We start from the raw sequence: 13,469 nt of genomic DNA, 5'->3' as shown, positions 1-13,469 counted from the left end.
CATTTAAGTGCAAAATTTCAACAATTATCCTTAAAGAAATTAGAGGGCTTGTGTTATGATGTGCTTGCCTGAGTCTGCTGTAGGTGGTCATGTGTTCAGTGATGTCATACAAGTGTCAAGTGGAATGTTGATGTATGATTGTGAGAATGCTGTGTTGAGTGTTCTGTATTGGTTCAGTTGGTCCCTCCCTACCTGGGTGATGGGTGCCGGTGACCTATTGTCCTATACCTGATGTCTTTATGTCCTGTAACATGTAACTTAAGAACTGGAAGTAAACTTATAAAGAAGCAATCTTAGCAAGTGTGGACCTGCTTCATTACACTTTAAGAGTATGTTTTTATGCTGGTTGGGCAACGGGGAGGACCATTAGGTAAGTGAAAGGCCTGATCAGTCCTGGCATTATCTGTGAGCTGTTGGCTTACACTTAAGGGGTAGAAAGGCCTCCCTTCCATAGGTGCATCTTACTATCCCCCCCCGGAATTCGCTTTTCCCAGAATGCAATGCAATTGGGATGTTTGTATTGCCATATTTTTATTTTACTATTTTTGTGAGGTTTGGGAAGTAACCTCTGGTACTGGCATGGTATAGCTGGCACTGGTGTTGGATATCTAGGAAACGGAAGCACTTTGCTTTTATATATAATTATATAATTGGTTATTTATAATGCGTTTAATACCCAGAGGTTTTTAAGTGCGGACCCGGGGATCGAACCTGTCTTGCTCCGCATCGTCTTGCTAGCAAGGCGAGCGCGTTGCCCCTAAGCTATCCTCCCGAGGCAAAATGAGATTTGGGAGAAGCCCTGTACATCATTAGTAGAATATAAAAATAGCAACGTGTTTCCTCATATGCCCCCACTTTTCAAGTTAACTCAACTTTCAAATTGGCTCACATTCACATTATTTTGAAGTCTTCTTGCGCTCACTTTAAAATGTGTTGCAATTCACCTTATTACACACCCACATTTTTCTTTTGCCGAGAATATTAACAGAAAATGTAGACCTAAAATTACCTTTTCAGAATCGTCTTCAAAAAGGAACGTACCAACCTATTTGGCCTAAATGCCTTTGAAGTTAAGCAGTGAATGGTTTTTCGATTAAGGGAGTGTAAAATTGATTTAGAAACAATGCAAAGTACTTTTTGCTTGCATCCTTTAACTCAAAAGCATCCGGAATAGGTGTACAAAATACTGCTGTGGTCATCAATTTTACTGTAAGGGAATGCATAAGGAAGTGGCGAGACATAATAAACCAACCAAATTCTATATGACTTCGGCGCCTATTTTGCAGCCAACAGCTTTTGGGGCACTCCTTGGAATTAGAAGCATCTGTGGCTACGGTCCAAAAACGAAACTACAAGTTTGAGATTATTGACCTTTATTCTGATTCGACAGTTCTCACCAATATAAATCAGTCCACGGAATAACAATGCGTCTTGTACTGAATATGCAGTCTCTTCAACAGCAGAGATGTCTTTTAATCAGAGTTTAGAATACAGCCAGTGACTTCACATTACACGTTTTTAGGACAACACCAATTTACAGAGACACAGCTTCAATGTGCACATTTTTTTTTAGTACCAGGTCCGATAGCACAGCGAGTAGAGCGTTTGACATCTGAGCAGAGCTTGCTGACGCAGGTTCGAATCCCCACAGGGCCAAACTCAGCCTTTCATCCTTCCGAGGTCGCTACATGTGCACCACACACCGTGGGTAATAAGCAGCGCTCAGATGCTTGAGGGTTTGTAGCACTAAATTATTATAAATTATATGCATAAAACATCACAAGTTGTCTAAAGGGTAAAACGGGGATGCCACCATAGGTCTTTACCACCACCCTATAAAATCTCATACACGCTATTGGACATATAAAGACTATAGAGTTCTTGAAAGTTAAAGATGCACTAATGGTTCCTCCCCCTCGATCCAGTTACATTTTATTTACAGCTATAATCACTTCAAGGGACAGGCAAGAATAAAATGTAGACGGAGAACGAAAACACGAGCAGGCAATGGCTTCGCAAATAGTTACAAGTTGCAAGCAAGGCTACATTAGGCAGAATATGGGCTGTTGACCATGCCACATGCAAAACTAAACTTAAAGAAAACGATTTCTACAAAACCTACACATTCATGAGCTCTGGGCAGCTATCGCAACAAATATATTCCCAGAGGCAGAATTTTACAATTCAAATATTCTAGTGCTGCCGTTTGATGTTTTAACTTTTGTGAGCAAAGCAGTAAGGATTGTTGTACTCAATGGGCCATCCTGCTCGATGCAGTGTCCCTTCTTGTAACTCTTCTGATACTTTCAATGCATTAGGCCGCTTAAGGGGCGGTGTTATGCCTGCCTGTCTGGCGTGCTGGGATTTAGAATGTTGTGTGTGTGTGCTGCAGTGGAGTGTTTGCATCAGTGTCATGCCCTATAGTGCTCGATGTGAGGTCGTTAGTTTAGTTACAGAGTATAACATATGTGGCGTGGGATGATGTCCGGTCCTCGGACTGGCTCCACTTCGGTCTTCCTATCTTCCTATCCTAAAGCCTGCAGGATGTGTCCAGAAACAAAATCCACCCAGCTGCAGAAGCCGCCTTTAAATCTTACCCGCGCCTCCAGACTTGGTTAATCCTGGAGGCCACACTTCCTACTGTTGTCCTCCTACGCAGTGCCTTACCTCTGCACTCATTTTGGGCAGCCGAGTGTACAGAAGCAAGGGACGAAGATGCCATGACCTGCAGCTGTATTAGAGTGCCATTCAGTGGGGTACTGCTCTGGGGGCATTAATGACTTGACCGGCAACTCTCGGGGAAATGGCTCTATTCTTGTTAATTTCTGATCAGAATTTCCCAGCCACACTTCTGCATTCCCTCCCAGATAGCGGCCTCTGTCTGGAGCGAGACTTTCTTCTGCTGCTCAGCGCGCCACCCGCCACCCCCCCCCCCCCCCCCCCCCCCGCCGCCATGTGCAGTGTGTGCATCACTCCTGATCGCTGCTGTGCAGGGGAGCCCTGTGATTTTCAAACACTCATTCTTGGGTAAGGAAGTTCGACTCTTTCTGACAGGAATACTTCGGGGAAACTGCACGTTAAGAAGGTATCTCCCTTTCTTCCGTGTTACCCGTAAACGAAGGAGGTGCGTGAATGAAATGCAAGGCTGAGCAGAATCGCCGCAATCTCCGTGCTGCGTCACAGAGGCAAACGCTTCAAGGAATGGTGAAATTCCTTCTCAGCAACGCCAGCCGTCACCGGTCCACATTCCTCTTACGCGCCCAAAGTGTCCAAACGATACTACTATGACCTTCAAATACTATATTTTTGTTTTTGTCACATATGGGAGGTTTTATCACAGCGAACCAAGCGCTGGCCTTTGACATCTGTGTGAAACTACAGCCACAGGGTCGAATTCCAATAGAGCCCAACTCAACCTTTCATCCCTCCGGGGTCAAAGTGAATGCCACCGTGTTAGGCAATATGGACATCTATTACCAACTGCTATAATACAGGGTGAGCGATACATTCATGGGAAATATGGTTCATGTAAAATTCGTCAACATGAATAACAGATTTAATAACAAAAAATCTGCAAGCTTTCCCTCTGGTGGCAGATTAATTCATATGCGATCATATTTCCTCAAAAAAGGCAAATGCTGAGTCATAAAAATATGATATGATAGGTTATTTATAACGTGCTTAATACCCAGAGGTTTCTAAGCGCGGATCCGGCGAACGAACCTGTGGTGGTCTGGCTTTCAAGGCAAGCACGTTGCCCCTGAGCTATCCTCCCGAGATAAGGTGCATTGCGCCAAAAACATTTGGCTTCGAGCCATCTGGGAATTTTCTAAGTTAGCTTGACATAAAAAACGTTTCCAAAGGCAGAGCTAAATGCATAAAATCGGAGTATTCTGCAATCCTCTGCCAGGCCTGTCTAACTTACAAAATGGAGGGCAGATGTTCCCGTTTAAAAGACGTGGCGGCCTCACAGTAAAAGCATTAAACACACATCCACATCTTGCCTTTCAAGCTCTGGGATCCTCTCTAGCGCCTGTTTCTCCATTGACGCCGTGACACAGACACTGATATTTGTTTGGCTTCTGATGAAAAAACATATTTGATTCTACCAACCCTTACCCCTCCATTTATGCCCACAGAGGTGGATTGCAACACGGTCTTAAATGCCTTTCAAGCCAAAACGGAAAAAGCACGACAAAATATCATCAAGGCCAGATCTTCCGTTAAACAGGACACGCGACCCACAGAAGTGGAGGCAACTGTCAGAGAACAGCTTTTAAATTTGACCCCATTTCAGAGGCAGATCTGCTAGAGGTGTTGAATAATATGAAACCTACCACCTGTGTAGAAAACATTTTACCAGCTAGTATCATCCTCCAACACAAAGACATTTTCGCTCCTATCCTCCGGAGAATAGTGAATGCATCTTTTCAAGAGGGTACAGTGCCCAGAGATCTGAAGAAAGTCACCATCACCCCTCTTGTTAAAAAAGCTGGCCTGGATCCTAAGGACCCAGCTAACCTTCGCCCAATAACTAACTCGAATTTCGTTCTTAAACTACTAGACAAGGTAGCAACACAGCAACTTCACCACGTTGTAGAGAACCAGGAGGTTTTGCACCAGCAACAATCAGGTTTCAGAGCGTCCCATAGTACTGAGACAGCCATGCTGGACCTGCAGAATCAGATGCTGAGTTTGCTAGACAAGAATAAGTTAGGGATGCTGATGCTCCTAGACCTAAGTGCTGCTTTCGATCTGGTGGACCATCATCTTCTCATCAAGGCACTTAGAGAGAACGTGGGCTGTTCCGAAGGAGCCATTGATTGGCTTTTGTCATTTCTATCTAACCGCCAAGCCAGAGTCCATTGGGTTAACAGTTTCTTTGATCCCTGTGACATCCTATTTGGAGTTCCCCAAGGGGCCAGTCTGTCCCCGATGCTGTTTAATATATATATGCGCACTCTGTGCAGCTTATTGGTGGAAGCAGGAGTGTCGTTTACGAATTACGCGGACGACACCCAACTCATATTGGAATTGGGGGGGTAGTCATCAGGCCACGGATAGCGAAGTGATTGCAAGGGTTTACAAGACAATAGACGACTGGATGCAGGCAAATTGGATGTGCCTGAATGACTCAAAAACCGAATTGATGCTGTTTGGTTCCAGTCGTCAGTTGGCCAATCTGGGGGCAGAGTATAATTCTTTCCAAATCAAGAATGCCTCTATTTTGGTGGCCTCAAAAGTGAAAACCCTGGGTATGATGGTCAACTCTGCGGTCGATTCTCATGCCCAGACCCGCTATCTTCAAAAAAATACGGCATATTATCTCAGGCTAATGAAAGCAATTAAGCCGTTCCTTAATGAAGGCAATATGGCCACGATAGCCAGAGCCATTATTCTATCTCGGCTTGACTACGGGAATGCTTTGTTGTTAGGGGCCTCATCTAAGGACCTATCCAGCTGCCAAGTGATCCAGAACAATGCGATCAGGCTAGTTAAGAATTTGAAGAAGAAAGACCATACTACTGCAGATAGATTATCTCTGCACTGGCTTAGAGTAGAGGAACGCATAAAGTTCAAGGCTCTCTGTTTGGTACACAAGCGCCTTTATGGCATAGCGCCGGACTACTTGAAAAAGAGCTTAGTGCTCTACACTCCCAGGAGAAGTCTACGCTCTGAGGGAAAGTGCCTTCTGTCTGTGCCTAAGTTCAAGTTGAAATCTGGGTTGGGTAGATCCTTCCTGGTGATGGCTCCTAAATTGTGGAACAACGTTCCTGAAACTCTAAGGTCAGAAGTAAATCACCTTGCTTTCAGGAAGCAGTTGAAGACACACCTTTTTAGATGATGAATCCGGGGGAAAAAAGTGTTCAGGGTCACTTATCAGGCCGCAGTTTTCGTTATTTAATGTCTGTCGTGCAGCTGCTGTGTTGTAAGTTTAAGCGCCCTGATGCCCTCGGGCTACCGGCGCTATACAAAAATAAAATACATACATACATACATACCAGGATATACAGCATACTCGTACACATTTCTGGTTTCTTGTGCCCTCCCAAACTCCTGGAAAAAAGGCACGAGTCTGATATCCTATGGAAAAGACTCCCACCAAGCGGTGTTGGGGTGAGTCTGTGATTCCATTGCCTCACATGATGTAAAAGTTATGGATTGAACATTCCACTAAAACAATATCTTAAGATACTGGAAGCCGTGGGAGCAATGAAAGTTTGGCGGGATGGATGGTATTGGCAACGTGTTCTCGAATGAAATTGTGTGAGGGCATCAGCTCACTGTAAACCAAAAAGGAATCATCATTACACCACTCTTCATCTTCTGGGAAAGTACTAAGGGGACCTTAAAAACGAGACCTTAGAATTACTGTGGATTGATACTTGAATCCGTGCGCTATTCTCCAACCTATTAGCAAAAATTAGCACAAGTTCAACATCAGCAGCGGGAGTCTCACAATCTGAGAACCCTCCACGTGGGTTCACACTGCAGTGAAAATGAATCAAATATTGCGATACTTCTTCCGCGCTTGATACTAGTATTCACAAACTGCATGTTTACACTGTGCAAATCCATATGCAGATAGCACAATAACATATAATAATAATAGTCCACACTATGTGTTCAATCCGATGTTGTCTTTATGTTGAAATTATATAGTTCGTGATTCATGTCACCAATAGCCGACACGTGTTTCGACCGTTGTGGTCGTTCTCAAGGCCTTGTTACGTATTGCTTTCTTGACAGAATAGCAGAACAAAATTAGTGGTATTCTTCTTCTAAGTCTCTGGGATGGCTCCCCGTAACCTTTTCCTGGGTTCAATCCCTCGTTCCCTTTGAATTGCGTCTGCGACCTTAAAAACGATAGGAACCTCAAAAGTTCTAAAATGTATTGGCCCGTGTACCCCACTTTGTCAATTGCAGGACATTAAGTAATGATCTCCTTCCTTTTTCGATGCATGTTTAATGAATGTTTTCTTTTTTTAATATATTTTACAATTCACCAACAAACCTGTGGTGTCCGCCCAACTGACCACAGCCAATGCATTTGGTGAAGGGCCATTTTAAGACATTTGGGGAGGGGCCATTTTGCAGCATCTTTTCATTCCAGTTTTTAGAGATTGATGTAAGATCAGAGAGTAGGCAAAAAGGGAATTTGAGGCTCGAGCAGTAAGAGGGGGAGCATGAGGGCTGGCCCCGATTGAAAAAATCCACAAAAAATGCAGTGACATGGCCACCAGAGGGAGCTGCGCCCAGATGCCTTTGGGCCAGGTGCGCTATATAAATAAATAAACAAGCTGTCCGAGATCCAAAATCTGCCTCATGCCTTCCAATACCCAGAACAGGGACTTACCTGGGAGACCCTGGCCTCGAGGCCGCGTTCGCTGCATCTGCTCGCTCATTTTCTGTTTTATGGTTTCCAGTTGTTTTTTCTTGGTCACGTGAAGTATCCCAAGGTTGTTGAACCTGAAGGCGCAAAATCATTGATATTAGCACAAGAAGTGTAATTCAGAGCTTGGGAAAAAAAGCTGCAGTAAAAAGATAAACGAAAGAACATAAATGAGCGCCAGATTTTCATTTCACTATTGGTTTACATCACGAGGAAAAACTTTCAAAACCATCAGTACTATCACATGGCTAAGTCTTGATCATGAGCGCTTAAGCTGCACAAGCGCTGCCCTCTGACAGCTCAGTATCCCGGCAGGGCAAGGCGGAGTATCATCTATATTTGGGATCTTGGGTGGGAAGGGCTGCAGGAGCGATCTTGGTACTGTGGCTGAAATTGGAGCTGGGGCCATACACTGCAGTGAAAGAAGGTTCAGAGGTGAAGATTGCGAAGGGGAACCTTTGTTCAAGATCATGAGGAGAGCAAGCCGCATGCCTCTTATAACGGCAAGGAACATGTATTACAGGGGTGGACAAATTGAGGCAAAGCAGAAAAAAGGGTGGACCTTGGCACACAGGGGATCTGGAGAGTTTCTTAGCTATTTTGAGTGTTGAAGAAGGGGATACCAGCACAGTCGGCGGTAAGGTGAAGTTGTGACCTAGAACCTACCGGAAGCAGTCCCTATCGCGCTTTGCAAATAAATGATGGTGAGGCTGGGGAACGCTCTGGACACTTATTTTCTGAACATGTGTGTGAGTGCACAGTGTTTGGGTAGCTAGACTATTCCTAAACAATCCTGAACGTACTTTGCGGCCATTCCATTAGCCTAAGGCTCAATACACCTCTTTCCAGATCGAGCAGTGTGTGATTCCCATCTCAACTACAGTAAAGACACTCAGTGTCTACCTTGACGCCTTACTAACCCTATCCAGACAAGTTAGCGCCTTGCCTCATCGGCAGTTTATGCAACCAAAGTCCTTGATGCAGCCAGACCTTTCCTCACAAAAACAACTGTATCACCCTTGCCCAGGCCATCATTGGCTCCAGACCATTGTAACGTCCTCTTTACAGGCACCTCCACTGGAAATATTAAAACAAATTATACAAAATAATGCCCTAAGAGCAGCCCTGAATATCCCCAAACGAGAACACATCACCAATGCCAGAAGGGAAGCTCATTGGCTGCCCATCCAGGAACGTATCCACTTCAAAACATTGTCCATTGCCCGCAAGTGCCTCTCCAATACAGCGCCTCCTTACCTCACACAAAGAATCACCAAAGCCCACTCCTCGAGACCCACCAGGACCCCTTACTCGGACAGACTCCTCGTGCCTTAAGTGAGAAGATATAAAGCTGGAGGCACCAGCTTCCCCCACTGCATTGCCAAACTCTGGAATAACCTCCCCCCACCGCTGAGAACGGAGAAATCCTACTGCATCTTTCGCAAAGCCCTCAAAATCCAGCTCTTCTCCTAACTCCCCCATCCTTACCCTAAAGTTAAGATATTCCGCGACACCTTACCTCAGTATGCTCAGTATGACCAGTATGTATGTAAACACTGCCACTATGTAACCAATGTAAACCTTACCTATGCTTCCTGTCTTTTCACCCACTCCTTACTGTATGACTAAGGGCCTCATAACGATTTTGGCGGTAGCCATGCTGCTATTGGCGGCATGGCTGCTGCCAAAATCGGGTCCGGGTTCCCAGAATGGGGAACTACCGGGCCATTCCGAGTTCGGAGGGCCCGGTAATTCCTCCCTCCAGGAACCCGGGCCCGGACCTTACCCATTCCCATTTCAGCCCTTATGGGGCTGAATGGGAATGGGGGAGGGAGCAAACAACGGGCCGATTACGAGCGGCCCGTTGTTTGCTCCCTCTTCCGCTCGCGGGACCCGGTAAGCACGCCAGGCGTTACTTACCGGGTCCCGCGAGGGGAGCTTGTAATGAGGCGGAACGGGTTTAACAGGTCCGCCTCCTTTAACAGGTCCCATTAACCCGTTCCGCCTCACTTGTAATGAGGCCCACAGTGTGTACCTGACTTGTACTTGCAACAGTGCCTCAATGCCTCGGGTTGTATGTGCGCTTTACCAATGAAATAAATAATCAAGGTCATGCTCTTACTGCTCCCAAATGAGCTTCAGGGGTGCTCATGAGTGTATGGTCATTCCCTTACTGCCCTGGACCAATCCAGAGAGGTCATCCCTTACGTACTGTGCGGTCATGTCCTTGGGTCCCACGCTCACTGTGCACATGCCAGAGTCGTCACATTGCTTTCCCACCAGGCTGTGCGCGTGCACTCTTGGGGGGTCTGTGTGCGTCACCAGATCCACTTCAATCCTTGCGGGGCCAACGTAATTAAATATCTGAAAAGGAATAAAATTCCAAAACAAGTTTGCAGAAAAAAATTAGCCAAATCTATTTAGTATGTAGTGAGCATCCCTGTAGCTGTGGATGTTGTCATGCAGAGCTCGGGGTTTTTCACAAATAGTCCCACTGTAATTTTGAAACCCATACGGTACACATGAGGGCTGTTGCAGTGGATGTCATGACTGTGCCACAAAGGTAACAGCGCTTCGGTGGTATAGGGAAGCACTGTGTGTCGGCGGCGATGTAAATAAAGATAGGTTCATATGCTTCCCATTTCCAGCCATTGTCCCAGAAGCATCATCACGTAACAAGGACGCACTGCTTCAACTAAGAGGCCATATCCACAAGTCCATAATAACCTCCAAATATAAATACTTCTGTGCCATAGCCAAGGGAACAGGTTTGAAATTGCTGGGAGTTGTGAGCTGTTTAGCTTGTAGCAAGCTTCTAGCTCAGGAAAGCCTGGTTACCTTGAAACCATCAGTTACCAGGAGCTCCTTCTGACTCTTCAGGCCAACCGGTGCCTTACAAACATGCATATTTGATATTAAGTCTTCATGTTTGGTAATATGAATAAAGACACATCAAAGGGACATTTAAAGCAGAATGGAACATACATCCTGGACAGAAATGTAGTGTTTGCATCTAATGTGCAAATTAGATACACGCTCTGCTGCGTACTAGCTCCTAATCCTACTGAGGTAGCTCCTTCCCAATGGTAGATGCACAATACCCTGGAGCTGCTTTTAACTCCCGCTCATAAAATCTCAATTTTGACCCCTGCACATGTCCATAACGTAAATCAAAAACAGTTGCTAGCCGCGGTTAACAGAACCAAGACCACTCCCTGCCAAAACCTGCTAGTTACAGTGCTGGCTGTTTCCTTCTTGGACCTAGGTAGGGTTTGCTTTTAGGCCTAGAGGTCATCCCTAACTGCAGTACCCCAAAACAGACCTTTGAAACATGGCCGGTCCTATGAACTGCTTAATTCCTTCAACTGGTATTAATGCTGCTCCACTTGACTTAATGACTGCAACTTTGGGCTGCGTAATATCAATTTCTGACACTGTACCAAAGCCCAATAGCCTTCAGTACAATAACTTGAGATAGTCCCATGCTGCTTAATGGCCTCCAGAGATCGGACAAGCGAGGAGAGCACTGCGATCATGCCCCCATTTCATTTCCATAAACTCTGACTGAGGAACCTCTACACTTACCTTGACAGTGGGGTAAGTCTTCCTTCCTTTCTCAGCAGATGCTCCAGGCAGCCCGCCATGTGAGGGCCCTTCACAACCGTACCGAAAACGGAATCCACGCTGCAAAAAGTAAGGTACACCTAGGTTAGGTGGAATCTGATTTGTCAAGACAAAGAAAACTATGCTACTGAAATGAATACTCTATACATTGAGGGAAGACATCTTTTTTTACAAAGTTCTATTCGGAGCGAGGACCAAGCATTCTGCCGCTTATGCAACCGCCACACTAAAACAAAAACACTGCCGGTTCTGCTGGCACATTGGCTGTGACCATCCTATAACTCACATCCAAGTCTCAACCCACCAGAGAGCATTTGTTGGGATTCAAACAGAAATTGGATCAAAGAAAGATCCTACCGCTACCCGAGGTGCAGACCTTGAGCGGGGGGTAGTACAGTGAACCTGGGAATGAAGGACGACTCAACGGAAGTCCGACATAACCAATCCTCAGCCTCGGTGGGCTGGACCCTTGATTCACTACAAACATGGATCGCCTCAGCAGCGACTCCAAAGATCCACAAGTCAAATTGAGAGGCCTCTCATTTCAGGCAAGTCAGCACGCTCACCGATTTTGGCTGCTCGATAATCACGATGCAAGGACCTTCAGCTGAAAATGTAAAGACAATAACATCTCATTATGGGCTGCTTACTCAAGTAAGTGCCGTTTGCTGCAATCATTGAGACACTTTTTAAGACAACTTACTTGTTTCCATGATGGGTTCCTTAAGGTCCATTCCAGGGAATGTGTAGCGGGGGTCTGTATACATCAGATCCAGCTCCTAATAGAGAAGGAGGACAAGTGATAGTTTACACCACTACCATCAGCATGAGGAGGGCCTACAAGAATTCATATTTGATTAATAAAAGCATTGAATTCCACTGCAAACAAGGGCCCTGTGAATGCCAGTTTAACCCCGTGTATGACACGGCTTGGGCAAGCATGTTCTAATCCCACACTTGTAGGCATTTGCTTGGTTTCCACCACGCTTGCTGGGAGGCAGATCAACACATTCACCAGCCCTTCTATGAAAAGCACTTCTCAATGGAATAACAAAAAAGTTATTCACAGCAGCCACTGCCATTCTGCTTCAGTTTCCCTTCCTCACTATAGTAGCTGCAAGCAGCAGGCATACCTTGAGAAGAGACAGCCTAGTCCATCAGCGTCCGCTTTCTTGAGTCCTGAGATGCCTGCTGTGTCGATTTATATTGTGTAATTGGAGGGGAGTCGGTTCCTGGCTACCAGCATTGACTACAGCTACCAGAATCCCCTGAGGCCAAAATTGGCACTAATCAGCAACACCTGAACAGACTGTCTCCCTGAAGACTGCAAGAGGCATGAAAGCGCTTGGAGGAGAAGAGCAGCTGAACTGCAGAAGGTACCCAAAGCGGGGAGCTAGAGTGCGCGCCTCACCCCCTCTTTTTTCTAAATCTTGAGTCCTGAGATGCCTGCCAGTCCTAGGTGAAGGGACTGGATCCCCCACCAGCCACAGCCATGAAACCAAATCAGAAGACCAATAGCCTGCCTATCCTTGGCCAACATTCCGACGCCTGTCGAAGAAGTGCCGCGCTGCCATTCTGCTTCAGTTCCCCTTCCTCGCCATAGTGGCTGCAAGCAGCAGGCATACCTTGAGAAGAGACGGCATGGCAGGTTGGTGGGTGCCTTAAAGGAAGTGTGGAGGCTGATGCACGCGGATCACAAACGGCACCAACCAGAGTAACTCATTTTATACTTATGTTCTCAGCCTCCACTTTCTCTAACGTGTGCGGAATTTGCCAAGCATAAAGTCTGTCTACTGGGGGTGTATGCAGGTACAGCCAGAGATGTTCATTAGCCTGGCCAACCCGTACCGAGCTTCGGCCATGACGCTTGCATTGAGAGTGGAGGCACCTGGCGCAGCCTATACAGGTGTCCTGCAGTTAACGTTCATGAGACGGCGGCTTGTCTTTTCTTACTAGAATCTTTATGAGCAAGTGTCCAAGTTTGATTTATTTGCTGATCAGCTTATAGGAAGGCAGGTATTTGTGTACATCAGCACATTTTTGTTTCGGCTAGCTTCTTTTGACTTACACGACTTTCATTTATTAACCATTTATGTTTTTTGGGGGGTTTTTTTGTCTTTTCATTTACATGTCCTTGTACGGTTTACTTTCTATCGCTCATTTGTTATTTGATTTCATTCTCACGTTTACTATAGAGAGGTGCCCCGAAGAAGGATAGGTGTCTATCCGAAATGCATTGGCCATGTCTTCCGTTTTCCTGTTTTATTTTATTATCTCATATGAATGGTACACTGTTAAGACAATCATTTGTTTTGCAAAAAAAGTCTCGGGAGGATAGCTCGGGACATGTTCGATCCCCGGTTCTGCGCTTAGAAACCTCTAGGTGTTAAGTGTATTATAAATAACCCATTACACGGCATAGAGTTCTTATTTGTTCCTTATGTTTGCACAG

The 13,469-nt window shown here is 45.7% G+C and overlaps 1 protein-coding gene across 1 annotated transcript in view; it reads right to left on the bottom strand.

The window, feature by feature from the left end:
• The window catches only part of NFKB2 (nuclear factor kappa B subunit 2), a 190,652-nt gene that overhangs the window by 121,996 nt on the left and 55,187 nt on the right, over window positions 1–13,469 (bottom strand). The window contains exons 2-6 of the mRNA XM_069610468.1: window positions 11,721–11,796; window positions 11,584–11,624; window positions 10,979–11,077; window positions 9,606–9,757; window positions 7,358–7,470 (exon numbers count right to left, since the gene is read on the bottom strand). Coding sequence (XP_069466569.1) covers window positions 7,358–7,470; window positions 9,606–9,757; window positions 10,979–11,077; window positions 11,584–11,624; window positions 11,721–11,796 — 481 coding nt within the window. The remainder of the gene's footprint in view (window positions 1–7,357; window positions 7,471–9,605; window positions 9,758–10,978; window positions 11,078–11,583; window positions 11,625–11,720; window positions 11,797–13,469) is intronic.

The sequence above is a fragment of the Ambystoma mexicanum genome, chromosome 8, assembly GCF_040938575.1.
Source record: "Ambystoma mexicanum isolate Mex_15411 chromosome 8, UKY_AmexF1_1, whole genome shotgun sequence".
Classification (NCBI taxonomy): Eukaryota; Metazoa; Chordata; class Amphibia; order Caudata; family Ambystomatidae; genus Ambystoma; species Ambystoma mexicanum.
Note: the sequence above shows the minus strand (reverse complement) of the source record. Positions and strands in the feature narration are given on the sequence as shown.